The sequence below is a fragment of the Leptodactylus fuscus genome, chromosome 4 (assembly GCF_031893055.1).
Source record: "Leptodactylus fuscus isolate aLepFus1 chromosome 4, aLepFus1.hap2, whole genome shotgun sequence".
NCBI lineage: Eukaryota > Metazoa > Chordata > Amphibia > Anura > Leptodactylidae > Leptodactylus > Leptodactylus fuscus.
In genome coordinates this window covers 208,613,339-208,630,511 of record NC_134268.1, presented here as the reverse complement: position 1 = coordinate 208,630,511, position 17,173 = coordinate 208,613,339, and the positions used below count along the sequence as shown (strand labels likewise).

General features: G+C 41.6%; 1 protein-coding gene across 1 annotated transcript in view; it reads right to left on the bottom strand.

Moving 5' to 3' along the window:
- Nucleotides 1-11,829: 11,829 nt before the first annotated feature.
- HACD1 (3-hydroxyacyl-CoA dehydratase 1) overlaps nucleotides 11,830-17,173 on the bottom strand; it is a 33,789-nt gene continuing 28,445 nt past the window's right edge. The window contains exons 6-7 of the mRNA XM_075271641.1: nucleotides 14,827-15,005; nucleotides 11,830-13,184 (exon numbers count right to left, since the gene is read on the bottom strand). Coding sequence (XP_075127742.1) covers nucleotides 13,102-13,184; nucleotides 14,827-15,005 — 262 coding nt within the window. The 3' untranslated portion in view covers nucleotides 11,830-13,101. The remainder of the gene's footprint in view (nucleotides 13,185-14,826; nucleotides 15,006-17,173) is intronic.

The window sequence follows — 17,173 nt, the reverse complement described above, 5'->3', positions numbered from 1 at the left end:
TTTGGTCTGGAATCTGAGGTGGCATCCCGCATCAAATTCCGGAACAAAAAACTCTGTGTGAACCCGACATAAACAATCTTTTTGTGTTTGACTACTATACTTGTTGTGCCGCTGTATACAGTACTGGGAGCCATTACATTTGTATTTTCCCATTCACTAAGTTATTTAAGGGCTCATTTTTCTGAAGAGTTGACATTTCCATTCATCCAGTTTGAGGTATTCTTGATATCTTTTTCGTACATTATTTTTTAGCGAGGCAATACGAAGGGAAAAAGAAAATCTGGAATGTTTTATTTGTATTGTTTTTCAATTTAATTTACCGTGGAGGTTTAAAAATATGACAATTTATAAGCAATGTGGCAATACCAGTGAAATTTTTATTTTATTGTAGAATTATTTTTTTTTAGATTTTTTCCTCTTTAAAACATATTTCTTTTTTTTTTTTACAATAGTCAAATTTGGGGACTTCTGTGAATTATATCACTCATATAATACACTGCAGTGATTTTTTGTCGTAGTGTATTATATCTGGTGGGGCCTAATTGGTATACTAATTTGGCAGCCTTGACCTCAAGCTGTCACGGTAACCCATCAATACCCTGTGGATGGGGGTAATACAGTGACAGAAGAAACCCCTTCCCACTTCTAACCAGGAAATCTATGAACGGGAATATCTAATAAGTTCTCCTTGATGGTAAAACAAAAACTTGCTCTAGTGCCACTTTTTGGAAGGTCGTTCCCTATAGATCAATGCCGGGTTAGTAAACCTAGTCACATTTACTAGAAAACCAGAACCTCTCCTCCAAAAGGAAGAGACCCTTCTACAGTCTGTAGATGGGTCTTTCTTCCTATGGGAGGAGATGTTCTGGTTTAGCGTTAATCCCAGAAAATGGGGCATAAAAAGTTTTTTGCACAAACATTTATGACTTTTTTTTTGCTAAATTTAGTCTGGTTTCAGCCTCTAGCCTCCAGTTATGTGTTCTGAAGAGTTGGAATCGAGAGTTTCCTGTTCCCTAAGGTTTCGGGCTCACGTAATGTCTAACATGTGACAGAGTACACGCCAACATGGGGCAAGGTGTGGCTGAAAAAAATACCAACCCTCAATTACAAAAATTTGACCCCATTTTACCGCTTTGCTTGGTTTTCAACATGTCACACCTCAAAAGTCTAAGGACAACTAAGCGAGTTCTTACCCTAAATGCTAATTTCACATTTTATTAATAATTAATAAAAATCAAACTTAAGAAAAATTTAATTATTGAGAAAGTGATAAAAACACAGCAGGACAGATCGGGAAATTTTATGAACCTGGCAACCTTCCAAAGGGTAAATGTAGACATAGATATTTCATAAGAGAAAATTCTGCTTAGCTAGCATTCAACCTACCAATGTGTCAAAATAAGCGGAAATTGGAGATATCCTTTATAATATGATGAGAAGAACAATTTTTTATAGTTAGAGATCCATTAAAGGTGACTAACATATCTTATAGGGAATGTATCATCAGGAAAGGACATATTGTGTAAATCAGAATTTCATTATGAAAACATTGATTTTTTTTCCATTCTCATACTGGTCACTAAAGCAGATGCTGATGCTTCTTCCTCCAGCTCATGTGTTGGCTTTACTGTATAGAATAGGACAGATGAGCAGAGTCACGTCATGACATATGACTGCTCTGTTATACTGCTGAACACTTTGATAAAGCAGGAAGGTAACTATGGATGAGCAAACCAGTTTTTTCTAAAGAACTAGGTTCAGAAATTTTCCCAATTACTTTTTGGTTTAGCAGAACTTTTTGGGTTCATGAGTAACAAATTGTAGTATAATAGTCAGAGGCCCATGAGAGGTGTGGGAATATAATATGTTATAATATCTGGTCACATCCCCATTGGTGGCTCCGTCAGGCCGTGTTGTTCTCCTTGTCAAATTGGTTGACACTGTGGTCAGTGGGGATTGTTGATATCACCAGTGTCCATCATGTGTTGGATTCGTCATTGTGCATTTATGACATGGATGTAGATGTGCAGATGTGAACAAGACCATAGATAGATAGATATGAGATAGATAGATAGATAGATAGATAGATAGATAGATAGATAGATAAATAGATAGGAGATAGATGGATAGATAGATAGATAGATAGATAGATAGATAGATAGATAGGAGATAGATAGATAGATAGATAGATAGGAAATAGATAGATAGATAGATAGATAGATAGATAGGAGATAGATAGATAGATAGATAGATAGATAGATAGATAGATATGAGATAGATAGATAGATGATAGATAGATAGATAGATAGATAGATAGATAGATAGATAGGAAATAGATAGATAGATAGATAGATAGATAGATAATAGATAGATAGATAGATAGGATACAGATAGATAGATAGATATGAGATAGATAGATGATAGATAGATAGATAGATAGATAGATAGATAGATAGATAGGAGATAGATAGATAGGAGATAGATAGATAGATAGATAGATAGATAGATAGATAGATGATAGATAGGAGATAGATAGATAGATAGATAGATAGATAGATAGATAGATAGATAGATAGATAGAGTATATGATGCTCCTTTATTGGTCTGGACTAGTCGGATGCCGTTCCTTGTGTTATGTATAAGTAGTATATGACTTGTAGGACATAATGGCTTCTCTGCCATCCCGCTGATAGAACGTCTCAGGGTCCGGATGAATGGTCTCCAAGACAGTGGAAAAGCCTGTGATATTATTATGCATTATCTCCACACTGTAGCGACAATTAGGATGCATTAAGGGATTACATTCTCCCGCCGGCCTCTTCTGATGCCCCAGCATGGATATTTGGTGAGACTCTTTCTAATAATGGGTAATGAGCCTGGGATTTACTTCCTGTCCCTTCCTCCTGTACAGGAGCATTAGCGGCAGATGTCACAGCTTTTACATCTAATCACTATCTCCCCATTTGTACGACATCACTATTTCACCGATCTGCCGACTCGCTCATTAAATTCTTATTACCGCCCTTTGAGGTTGACTCGAAAGGACTATTAATAATTTATATGGAGCTAGGAAAGAGTTAATTCCGAGTCTGCCAACTTAAAGGGACTGTCTGGTTTACAGACCTCTAAAACCCTATGCATGGATTCTGAGATAATAGATGGGATGTCCTCTCCAGGGCCCTGAACTAATAGCCACAGTGGGCACATTAGATGGTCACCTGAACCCGCAAAAATTGTCAGGTTCAGCATCCATCCATCAATTTGTTTTTAATGTGAACTGTGTAATACTCCATTTCTCCTGTGGGGGTGCTGTAGGGGATTTGAGTAGTGATGGCTCATAACAACAGAGTTCATTATGAATTTTACAAAAATTTTGGGTTGGCCAAACCTGAATTTTTTGGGGTTTGCCACCTTTGAATCACTATTATACGATGTTATACTTGCCCTGACTTCCCCTGGTTCTTCCTTGAGTGCTTACGGAGGTTCTAAAGAGATTTGGTGAAGTTTCTTATTATAAGGTAAATTCCTCCAAATCACAGATATTGCCTGTTCTCATCTCTCCCTCGTTGAGACGGGATCTCAGTTCTCAATTCCCTTACCAATGGAATGATTCCCGTATAGCTTATCTTGGCATCTCCCTGACGGCCCCTAGTTCTGATCTGTTCTCTGCTAATTATATCCCCCTTCTGACCAAAATCACTTCTCTCCTTGCCTCCTTCTCACAACCGATGTTGTCTTGGGCTAGCAGAATTGCCATTGTCAAAATGATGGTGTTACCCTTAATTTTGTATATGTTTCGTACAGTCGCCATCCCCCTCCCTGACTCGTATTTTACTAAGCTTCAGTCTATTCTTTCCAACTACATTTGGGAGGGTAAGAGATCCAGGGTCCGACTTAAGGTGATGACACGCCCTTGGTCCCATGGGGGTGCGGGTGTCCCGGATGTTAGAAAATATTATATGGCGTCTATCCTTGATCAACTTAAGGTCGGGTGGGATGAGACTTCTAAATGGCGTTGGGCCGAAATCGAGGAAAGCCTTCTAGATGCCCCGCTTATGAGTATTTTACGCCCTAAGGATTTGAGCCCACCTATTACTTCCCCCCCCTTACTGAGTATTAGGGCCTCAGTGTCTGCTTGGCGTTACTTTTTGTCATACACCTCCAGGGAAGACCTGGTCCCTTTGTCAAAGCTACCCATATCATATTTGACCTCTTTCCTCCCCCAGCTGCGACTCCGTGGATAGGTCTCTAGGGGTCTCTACAAAGTTGCTCATCTGTATACTGATGACGGGCTTAAGTCGTTCTCCATGTTACAGGAAGAGTTCCAGCTCCCTAAAACGGATTTCTTTAAATATTTGCAGTTGCGTCATTTCTTTCAATCCTACGAGCCCTCTAGATTGACCTTTCCTAGGCTAGCCTTAAAACTGTGGAATAGGTCCTCGCCTGTTAGAGGTGGGTTATCTGTGTTTTATGGCTTTTTCTCGGTTCCCCCGGAGCGGGTCAAGCCTCTTCACCTGCTCCGTTGGGAGGCGGATCTTGCCAGAACCATCCCTCTGTCGGATTGGTATACGGCAGCTGGGTTTGTTAAGCGCGTATCTAAAGGGGCGGCACATTGGGAAACGGCTTTGAAAATTATGCTGAGGTGGTATAGGACCCCGACCCAAATGGCGCATATTGATCCTTCTTGTTCCAGACTCTGCTGGAGGGGGTGCGGCCAAGTAGGTTCATTCTTGCACTTGTGGTGAGACTGCCCACCGGTTCGAGCCTTCTGGATAGCGGTATTTCATGTCCGCCATAGCTGGTTTTGATATTAGTCCTTCTCCTGGTCTCGCCCTTTGTTTCTTAGATATTGGTAGTTTTCCCCCAGAGATGCAGGTCGTTCTGGGTCAGATCGTGCTCGCAGCTCGGGCCATGATTGCCCGTCAGTGGAAGTCCGCTCTTTGTTTGACCTTAGCTGAATTATTTCACCATGTGAACTTGGCGTGTACCCTGGAACGTCTGTTGTCTAACAAAACCATACTTACTCCAAGTTTCGATCCCAGTGGTCTCTCTGGATTTCGTATGTGGAGTCTAATAAGGGTGTTCTTTCTCCTCGGCCTCAGGCTGCTCCCATGGGGACCCCTTGATCACTATCTGCCTACTATGTTGTTATCTCAGGTGGCTTTATTTTATTTTATTTTCTTATTTTATTTCTTGGATGTATTTTGTGTTTCTTTGGTATTGTATTCAGGTATGTGCTTATGTTGTTTATGTCATTGTTTGGTTTTCTTGTTCTTTTCTGTTCCTATTCCGTCTCCCCTATTTTTCTTTTTCCTTTTCTGTTCCTCTCTGGTTGTGTTCCCCTTTTCATTCCTTTCCTGCCTTCTCGTAGAATTGGTGTCTTTGTAGCGTTTGTATATCTGGTCCTTTGGTCTTTGTTTGTTTGGTCACGTTTGTGTCATCCATGTATTTGGGTTGCAGCTCGAAGTTCCAGTTTGCAATTCCTATTCTACTGATTGGACTTATGCCGATTCTTCTTATGTTTGTAATTGCTTTTTTATTGTATTGTAAAAGTTTTCTTCTTTTCAATAAAAATTATATTTAAAATGAATCACTATTATACTCTGAAACACCAAAGTATAAGAATCGAAGGCCCAGGATAGGTATGGAAACAGAATAAACACTAAAATTGACCTTCACCTGCCATGGTCGACTTTGTTTGTGTGCTTCGTAATTACATTGTGTGAACATACCCTTACAGGGCCACTCTTTGTACTGACCCCTAGAGGACAGACCTCGCCAAGAGTGGATTTAAAGGGATTCTACCATTAAAATCTATTTTTTTCTCCCTAACATGTTGGAATAGCCTTAAGTAAGGCTATTTGTCTCCTACCTTTAGATGTCTTCTCTTGCATCGCCATTCTGTAGAAATCCCAGTTTTCACCAGTATGCAAATGAGTTCTCTTGCAGCACTGGGGGCGTCCACAATGCTGCGAGAGCACTCTCTAGCCCCACCTCCATCTTCTTCAGGAACGGCCTCTTCACGCGTCTTTTTCTGGAGGTTGGCTTCAAACTTCTAGGTCTAGGGCAAGGCCGACTGCGCATGCCCACCGGCCACAAGAAAATGGCTGCTTACACATTAAGAGAACTCCGTCGAAAACCGGAATTTCTACGGAATAGCGGCGCGGAGAAGACATCTAAAGGTAGGAGACGAATAGCCTTTCTTAACGCTATTCCGACGTGTTAGTGAGAAAAAATTAAATTTTAATGGTAGAATCTCTTTAACTCAATGATGTCCATATGGTCTAATGGGGCACTTGGACGTGAGTTGACTTCTTGAGATGGCCCACTTATGCTCGGTCCTCACCTGCATAGGGGCTTCCGTTCTCCAGATCTACTTGTGGACCCAAAAAACGGAAACCCAATCCAGTTAACCGCAAAAACCTGTGGACCCCTTAGACTATAATGGGGTCTGCCCGATTTCCACCCGAAAAATGCAAAGAGAAAAGTCCTGCTTGCATTTATTGAGTGCAACGGGGAACAAAATCCCCGAATGGTGATGGAACGCCATCCCTAATGTTCTCACATGGTTTTATGCAATGTGATCTAGATAAATGTCGGCCAAAAATCTAGAATATTTAATGAATTTACTGATAGATTTATCTTGGCAGCAGGCGAAAAAATGATAAAGAGCGTCTGGATGATATTTTATTATACTGACAGGCCGTGGTACTTGATGTTTTTGGAAAACCAAGAAAAACCACCTTCAAGTAGTGCAGCTGTCTTAAGACACAAAGATCCGTGTAAACATGTAGGCTTGAAAAGAAAATTAAGATTTTCAATTGAACTGTTTCATGTCCTGTTTCTTCACAATGGAAAATACAAGACCCGGGAAGTCTCATTACATAGAATGGAAGATTCCTGCTGAGACGCCAGATATAAAAAGAAAATAAAGGCAAACTTCCTCTGCAGTACAAAAGTAACCCAAAGCAAGTTATTAAAAGACATGTACGGGATTAGAAGAACATGGCCGCTTCGTTCCAGAAACAGCACCAACATGGGTTTCGTCAGCTTCATTGAAGTGAATGGACTTGAGCTGCAAATATGGAGGATATCCCATGGTCAGATCTCAATGGAACCCAAGGGACTCCATTGGCTATAATGGGGTCTGTTGGAGGTCCATTCTTTTTAACTGAAATTGCCGGATGGAAAGGTCGGGTTTGTAGGACACTGCAATGGCGTCTCCAAGTGGAGGCTCCGACACAGATGTGAGCTGAGCCTTATCTAGCCCAGTAAAATTCAACATGCCAAACCTTCTTTCCCTACACTTGTATTCTGCATGTTTAGATTTCCCCTCTGCAGGCTCCACCTTTGCGCTGATGGGTGGAGACTTGCTGCTATACACTGATATGCTGCTGTCTTTCTTTTGCTCATAGATTTGTAGTAACCTACTATAGATCTACTGATATAAATAAAGTACTTGGGCTGCAATAGAAACTTCCTATTTGGCTTTTTCTCCTCCTGCTCGCTACCCACTTGCCCATCTCCAAAGACTTCTATAGACATGTGTAATCTGATACATATAATCTGCAGTCTGTCTTGAGGTTGATATAGCAAACATTTCAGAGTGAAAGTCAGCTTAGCAGGAGAAAAGTTGTCTGAAAAGTGGCGAAAAAAGCATTTTTCTTTGATAAACTATATTACAAGGTTTTTCACTGTGGCTCAGCTCTCGTTGAGCTGAGCTGTAATGATGGCGACCAGACACTATTCTGAGGATGGAGAGTTCTGCTTCCATCCCTGTATAGTGTATAGAACAGGTGCTCCGTACAGCGAATCAGTCCAGAAGCTGACTATCGCCCCCCAGTGGTCAGGAGTTTATGACCTGCCCTGAGGAAAGGCCATAAACAGCTTAAATCCAGAAACCCCCTTAACGATAAAGGACATAAATCTGGTCATCAAACATTCTTCTTGTTGTCTATAATGGTGGAATCTTGTATACTTTAGTCTACTACCTACTGAACTGATCAACACGGGGGTCCCAATTGTGGAACATTTTAAGCCCTTGGCCTATTCCCCCTCAAGAGAATACCCACCACATAACCACAAAACTTTGAGGTTTGGGTCTTGGGACCAGTGCCGCACTTCTCATGAGGTGACCTGAAGTGACCGCTTCAGGCGGCGCTATGCCGGGGCCCCGGGGGGGAAGGGGGAAGGGGGGTCTGCATTTTTACTGACCTAAGACAATCCAGGACAAGCTGTCCTGGACTGGCTTAGCATGACTGTCTCGCCAGCCCGGCAGGGGAAGCGAGCGGTTGTTTGGGGCGGCCCTGTGGACGCAGAGCTGCTTTAACTCACCTATTACAGCGCTGATCCATCGGCCGCCCTTTACACTTTGCAGAGAGCAGGTCCTCTCGCTGCCTGCTCTCTGCAAACTAACGCCGCCCCCTCCGCTCCGCCCCCTCCTTTCCACACGTCAGGTGACGTGGCCATGTAATCGGGCCCGTACCCGACGTGTGCCTGCATCCTACGCGCGCGGGGGGGGGGGGGGGGGATTGGGGAGCTCTGAAGACCGGACAGATGACTGGACCAAGAAGAACAGGGAGCTGCAGGTAAGCGGACACCGGTGGGGGGGAGGGGGTTAATCACTACACAGCGTGGGGTCCAAAAATTGAAACTATTTTTGGACTACATGCTGTGTAGTCAGGGGTGAACCTATCCTTTTTGCTGTAGGTGTGGCGGGGATTGGGGGGGCGGCGGTTGGTGAAGGGTTAAGATTGGGGGGGGCGGCTTTTTGTCGTCCGCCTCAGGCGGCAAAAAGGCTAGGTTCACCCCTGCTTGGGACAGTCCTTTGTAAACTGTTGGCCAGGATCCCATGATACACATGATACATACAAAAAACTTAGATTGACGGGATCTATTTTTAGGTTCTGCCCTTCCCACCGTGGAACCCCATTAAAATAGAATACGTTTGTGGCCAAAAATATCTACACCTAGCCCTAGGACAGTTTAGATCTGGTTTAATTGTGGTTTTCACTTATCTTTTAGAGGAAACTCGGAGCAGAGGAACGAGGCAAGAATTATAAAAGTTCCCGCTCGGGATCTGATCTCAGTTGTACCTAAACAAAAAGTCCTACAAAAAGGGAAAAACATCCGCAATATAGGTATAGGAAAAAAGACCTAAACATGGCTGGGACTCCTACAGGAAAGTCCTATAGAACTGGCTTTATAGGATTATAGAGTGGAAGCCTATTACTGCCATATTGGAGGTTGCATGGCGCCATAATACGCCCATGTGCACGAGTCCTTAGATTGAAAGTCATTTGTCATTTTTCTTCATAGAATAGCAATTCCCCTGCCAGATAGGAGTCTGGATGTTGCAAGATTACTGACTATAAATCAATGGATGTGAGAACGTGATGGTTCCTCCAATTCCCAGGGCCGATGGAATGAAGGATCTCACACTATTCATTCCGGTAAAAGAAATAAAAAAATAATTAAAAAAATCAAAAGTCAATAAATTTTTCTTATTACGGTTTTATAATGTAAGTGCTGAAATGATCTGAATTCTTAAAAATATGAATTTGTGCACATTGTGAACTGGAGCCTTTATGGTGGTACTCCGACTCTTATTAATATTCTAATTTTAGTAAATATTATGACTATGAAAATTGTTATTTTTATTCTTAAAAATAAATGTAACTTAAAAGGGGTTTCCCCCTGCTTCATTGTCACTAATCATCTTAGTGGTGACATCTTTTATTGATTGTCAATGGATCTGACCATGAATGCAGGAACTTTCTATGGTCTGGGACTTGTCAGAAGCCCAGCCATGATGTCCTTATTGTGGTCAGGTTATCTTCTCATACATGTAGTGTCCTCCTGATAACCAGCCATGATGTCCTTATTGTGGTCAGGTTATCTTCTCATACATGTAGTGTCCTCCTGATAACCAGCCATGATGTCCTTATTGTGGCCGGGTTATCTTCTCATACATGTAGTGTCCTCCTGATAACCATCCATGATGTCCTTATTGTGGTCAGGTTATCTTCTCATACATGTAGTGTCCTCCTGATAACCAGCCATGATGTCCTTATTGTGGTCAGGTTATCTTCTCATACATGTAGTGTCCTCCTGATAACCAGCCATGATGTCCTTATTGTGGTCAGGTTATCTTCTCATACATGTAGTGTCCTCCTGATAACCAGCCATGATGTCCTTATTGTGGTCAGGTTATCTTCTCATACATGTAGTGTCCTCCTGATAACCAGCCATGATGTCCTTATTGTGGTCAGGTTATCTTCTCATACATGTAGTGTCCTCCTGATAACCAGCCATGATGTCCTTATTGTGGTCAGGTTATCTTCTCATACATGTAGTGTCCCCTCCTGATAACCAGCCATGATGTCCTTATTGTGGTCGGGTTATCTTCTCATACATGTAGTGTCCTCCTGATAACCAGCCATGATGTCCTTATTGTGTCCGGGTTATCTTTTCATACATGTAGTGTCCTCCTGATAATCAGCCATGATGTCCTTATTGTGGTCAGGTTATCTTTTCATACATATAGTGTCCTCCTGATAACCTGTCCACAATAAGGACATCATGGCTAGGTATCTGACAAGTCCTAGACCATAGAAAGTTCCTGCATTCGTTGTCATGTCCACTGGTAACCAATAAAGACAAAAGATGTCACCACTAAGATGGATACACTAGAGGAAATCTTTAAAACTTAACAATAGTTGTTCGTGGGAAACCCCCTTTAATTGTTGGGAACACTTTTTGATATTATACTAATTCCATTGTTTAATTGTATGATTAAAAATATTAGTATTGGAATAATCTTAATAGAATAAAATGTATCTGTCACTTTTGGTAACTTTTCAGGATCAAGTCTATGTGTCTGTACCACTATTTCTAACCGTTATATGATGTATATTATAAAATTTTTAGAAGTTCCCCTCTGCAGGCTCTAGCTATAGTTTCCCATCCTCTCTAGCTGCCATACACTGCACACAGTAAGTACAGGAGAATCTGCTTGTATAAAAAGCTTCTATTCAACTGTATTTTTCTGATCCTCTTCACTTCCTGCTCACTTCTCCCCCTTCTCCTCTCCATAGACTTCTGTAAACGTGAGTATTCTGACTCATGTGATCTGCAGACCATTAGAACAGTGATTTTCAGAGTGAAACTCAGTTTAGCATTCAAAGCTTTCTAGGTTCATTTCATAAATATTCACATGGTTCGCCTGAAGTGCAGTTCCAGCAGTGTTATTACTATTATATACTCGGGTCTCTTCAGAACCAAGAGTATGATATTCCAAGGCCCAGGAAAGGTGTGGAAAAATACAAAAAGATCATATATTTCCAGTGCTCCACTGCGGCATCCAGTCTTCTTTCCCAGGTTTCCCTGACGTCTTACAGCCTTCTCGGTGAAATCAACAACCCTGAACCACCACTGAGGCCTGTAATTGGGCCCCATCGCGTGGGAGTGTCAAAGCATCAAGTCGGTGACAACCCCATGTGTCCTCTGCGGTGATCCTGGGCTACTGATGTTATAAAGAAGAACGGAAGACCAAGAAGGAAGACAGAATGCCGTGTTGGAAGCCCGGAAAGGTGGGAAAAAGTAAGTATGGCTAATCTTTATTTATCTGCACTTTCCTAAGTCTACGATCCCAATGCATGGCTGATAGAAACTGAAAATTTTGTAAAATTTATAACAAATCCAGCCACTCATCTCTGCTTATAATGACCTGTTCTATTTTCTTCTAGAGTTACTGTGCAAATTTCCATAATATAAGTCCGTATATTTTCCGGCCAATATCTTCCCAATAATTTGCACCAATTGTACAAATTTCTCGATCCGATGACACGGTTGCATCGGTAAATTTATTGCCATTTTATCAAAAAGAGCTGCACTTTTTGCAACACATTTCTGACATTCCCTGACTTTTGACAAGATCATACAAAGAATTCAATGATACATTGGCCCAGTTGTGTGAGATCTCAGTGGTGCCAATTTTCTCAGTCATTCACGGGCAAGATAGCAGCCATCTTGAAAAATTTATCGTATGGTATTAACATTGTTTTATATATTCCATGTATGATGGATAGAGATGAGCAAACAGTAAAATGTTCGAGGTTCGATATTCGTTTCGAGTAGCCCCTCAATATTCGACTACTTGAATCGAATAGTCTATGGAGGGAAAATGCTCGTTTCAGGGGTAGGCAACGTTCGATCAAATTATACTTGCCAAGTCCACGAGTGAGGGTCGGGCTGGATTCTTCTCCGTGCAGCGTCCCCGCGGCATCTTCCCGCTCTGAATTCACTCTGCCAGGCATCGGGCCTGGGCAGAGCCGACTGCGCATGCGCGCACTACAAGCGGACATGCGCAGTCGGCTCTGCCCAGGCCTGATGCCTGGCAGAGTGAATTCAGAGCCGGAAGACGCCGCGGGGAAGCTGCACGGAGAAGACTTCTAAAGGTAGGAGAGGAACCAGCGTTGATTGGCCGACTGTATAGCATTCGGCCAATCAATGCTGGTTCTGCATCGAACTTTTCCATTCGAATAGCGAGTGGTACTCGATCGAGTACGAGTATTTTGAATACCGTAGTATTAGATCGAATACCTACTCGATCGAATACTACTCGCTCATCTCTAATGACGGATACAGTATTGTAGCTATTACAGGTGCGGAGACAGTAGGTGCACCCAACCCTGGTGTCCTAGGGGGACCTTGAGAAGACACAAGTACTATAAACGGTAGATGGTATAGATTTTATATCGAGGCCCACAATGTCACCTTTTATATATACGATGAGATGTGGTCAATATAGATATACAGTACAAAAATAAAGATACGCTCCAAATCTTTGTCGCTTCACTTTTTTTGTGTTTTCTTTCTATAAAAAGATCACAATGCACCCTGGGTACTCAAGGAAGCTTGAGTCGGTGTCGGTTTTGACTTGAACCTATAAAAAAGGAAGGTACAGGACAAAAAGTGGGATTGGAAGGCGGCAGTGGTGTGAGGTTATCCAGGATAGTGAACCAACAGGCCCTTCACGATGACTCTGGTAGTCAAAGGCTGGTCGTAAGAAGAGAGTCCTGTAGATATTGTTCTTAAGGGTTAATCGTCCTTTTCAACAAAGACTTCTCCGTGCAGAACTTTTCTTCTTTGACGCAGCATGTGGAAATACAGCTGGGGGAACACTGAAAGGAAAAAAAACAATTAAAAAATGGAGGCTTTTTGGAAAAATACACCAACACTACAATTGGCTGTGATTACAAATAACCTAAGGCCTATGTATAGCTCCATGGTAAGAGACTACAAACAAACCTGATGTAGTCTGATACTGTAGTTAAGATCCCTTGTATGCTATTATGTATTCCGCAAATTGGAATTAAAGGGATCCTATCATTGGATATCCTTTTTTTCTCGATAACACGTCGAAATAGCCTTAAGAAAGGCTATTCGTCTCCTACCTTTAGATGTTTTCTCCGCTCCGCCGTTTGGTAGAAAAACGGGTTTTCTCCGATATGCAAATAAGTTCTCCCGCAGCACTAGAGGCGGGCCCCAGCACTCAAACAGCACTGGAGGCATCCCCAATGCTGCGAGAGAACTCTCCAGAGACCCCTCCATCTTCTTCAGGAACCCGCCTCTCTGTGTGTCTTCTTCCGTCTTGGGTTTTCAATTTTCTAGGCCTCGGGCAGAGGCCAACTGCGCATGCCCGGGCCATAAGAAAATGGCCGCTTACACTGTAAGCGGAGAAGACAACGAAAGGTAGGAGAAGAATAGCCTTTCTTAAGGCTATTCCGACGAGTTATTGAGAAAAAAAGGGTATCCAATTATAGGATCCCTTTAAGAGGGAATACAATCAAGGGCGTAGCTATAGGGGGTGCGGTGGTAGGAGTCACAACCAGGCCCTGGATGCTGAACGGGCCCCAATGCCACATAAGCGCTACTCTAAATGGCATAAGGTAAGTAGCGCACACGTTCAGAAGTAAAATTCCAGCAAAATCATAGCTCCTTGATTAAAACTTAGCATTTATTGATTGAAGACAAGATTCATAAAATCATATTCGTTTGTGTGATAAAACACACTAAATACATGCAATCGATGGAGCAGCAGCTGACGCGTTTCGAACACCGTCAGTGTTCTTAGTCATATTGCATACTATCCTATGACCTGTTCACATTAGTATGTGATCTGTGTGGGTTTGACAGCTAAGATAAGCTGATCTGTTTGGGATCTGGGTGTCGGATGCACGCAGATCACATACTAATGTGAACAGGCCATCTGTATAAAAAATTATTTTAAAGGGGCTCTATCATTGGGAAAAGTCATTTTTAACTAATCACATCCTTGCATAGGCTTTAGAAATGCTATTCCACACCTACCTTTAGTATGTAAATTGTCTCAGTGGTTTTTGAATTAGTCCGTTTTTATACTTATGCTAATGAGCTTCCAGCCAGCACAGGAAGTTCCCAGCAGCACTCGTCTCTGCTACTATCTCCTATGTGTGTGTGCAAACAGGAAGCCGAGTCATCAGCAGCAGCAGCCTGTGCTGTATACAGCCATAGGAAACAATAGAAAGAGGGTGCACGATGCATCGTGCACCCAGTCTAATTAGCATATGAATAAAAACGGACTTATTCAAAAACCGCTGAGGTAATTTACATACTAAAGGTAAGTGTCGAATAGACTTTCTAAAGACTATGCAAGGATGTGCTTAGTTAAAAATGACTTTTCCCAATGATAGAGCCCCTTTAAGGCTCGAAAAAACCCCGACAAACTGAACATTTTTTTTTCATTATAGATCAATCTGTGATACATATTCTGGAATGACTTACGTGGTACATAAAAACACATGACAGCGATGAGAAAGTAGTAGTAGTCAAATGACACGTTGTATTTGTTTGGAAGCCTCAGCGAGTACATCCCAGTCTTCCGCACATACGGTAAAGCAGCATAAATTGTTAAGAGTTCACCAGCAACGCCGAGAGGATACAATACAATAAATAAATTATACCTGTGGTGGGGAAATAAAATGGAGAAGAGTATTAAATATTCATCATATAACCCTATATATCACAGAGCTCAGCTTCTCTCCCTCTATCATATAACCCTATATATCAAAGAGCTCAGCTTCTCTCCTCTATCATATAACCGTATATATCAAAGAGCTCAGCTTCTCTCCTCTATCATATAACCCTATATATCACAGTGCTCAGCTTCTCTCCTCTATCATATAACCGTATATATCAAAGAGCTCAGCTTCTCTCCTCTATCATATAACCCTATATATCACAGAGCTCAGCTTCTCTCCTCTATCATATAATCCAATATATCACAGAGCTCAGCTTCTCTCCTCTATCATATAACCCTATATATCACAGAGCTCAGCTTCTCTCCTCCATCATATAACCCTATATATCACAGAGCTCAGCTTCTCTCCTCTATCATATAACGCTATAAATCACAGAGCTCAGCTTCTCTCCTCTATCATATAACCCTATATATCACAGAGCTCAGCTTCTTTCCTCTATCATATAACCCTATATATCACAGAGCTCAGCTTCTCTCCTCTATCATATAATCCTATATATCACAGAGCTCAGCTTCTCTCCTCTATCATATAACCTTATATATCACAGAGCTCAGCTTCTCTCCTCTATCATATAACTCTATATATCACAGAGCTCAGCTTCTCTCCTCTATCCTATAACCCTATATATCACAGAGCTCAGCTTCTCTCCTCTATCATATAACCGTATATATCACAGAGCTCAGCTTCTCTCCTCTATCATATAACCCTATATATCACAGAGCTCAGCTTCTCTCCTCTATCATATAACCCTATATATCACAGAGCTCAGCTTCTCTCCTCTATCATATAACCCTATATATCACAGAGCTCAGCTTCTCTCCTCTATCACATAACCTATATATCACAGAGCTCAGCTTCTCTCCTCCATCAAATAACCCTATATATCACAGAGCTCAGCTTCTCTCCTCTATCATATAACGCTATAAATCACAGAGCTCAGCTTCTCTCCTCTATCATATAACCCTATATATCACAGAGCTCAGCTTCTCTCCTCTATCATATAACCCTATATATCACAGAGCTCAGCTTCTCTCCTCTATCATATAACCTATATATTACAGAGCTCAGCTTCTCTCCTCTATCATATAACCGTATATATCACAGAGCTCAGCTTCTCTCCTCTATCATATAACCCTATATATCACAGAGCTCAGCTTTTCTCCTCTATCATATAACCTATATATCACAGATCTCAGCTTCTCTCCTCTATCATATAACCTATATATCACAGAGCTCAGCTTCTCTCCTCTATCATATAACCCTATATATCACAGAGCTCAGCTTCTCTCCTCTATCATATAACCCTATATATCACAGAGCTCAGCTTCTCTCCTCTATCATATAACCTATATATCACAGAGCTCAGCTTCTCTCCTCTATCATATAACCTTATATATCACAGAGCTCAGCTTCTCTCCTCTATCCTATAACCCTATATATCACAGAGCTCAGCTTCTCTCCTCTATCCTATATATCACAGAGCTCAGCTTCTCTCCTCTATCATATAACCCTATATATCACAGAGCTCAGCTTCTCTCCTCTATTATATAACCCTGTATATCACAGAGCTCAGCTTCTCTCCTCTATCATATAACCTATATATCACAGAGCTCAGCTTCTCTCCTCTATTATATAACCCTATATATCACAGAGCTCAGCTTCTCTCCTCTATCATATAACCCTATATATCACAGAGCTCAGCTTCTCTCTTCTATCATATAACCTATATATCACAGAGCTCAGCTTCTCTCCTCTATCATATAACCCTATATATCACAGAGCTCAGCTTCTCTCCTCTATCATATCACCCTATATATAGATACTAGCTTTTACCCGCGACTTCGTCTGCGTTGAGTTGAGAATTGGGCGGACACAGACGTGTGAAACTGTAAAAGTGCTTTAAAAAGTTTGGTGGGCTAGCAAATGTGATTTGATGTGTTATATTGTGTATGTTGTGATACAGAGAATGTGATGTGTTATACAGCCTGTGTACAGGAGTATATATGTATCAGGTACTGTATATAGCAGTGATAGGAGATACATGTAATATATAGTATATACAGCCTGTGTACAGGAGTATATATGTATCA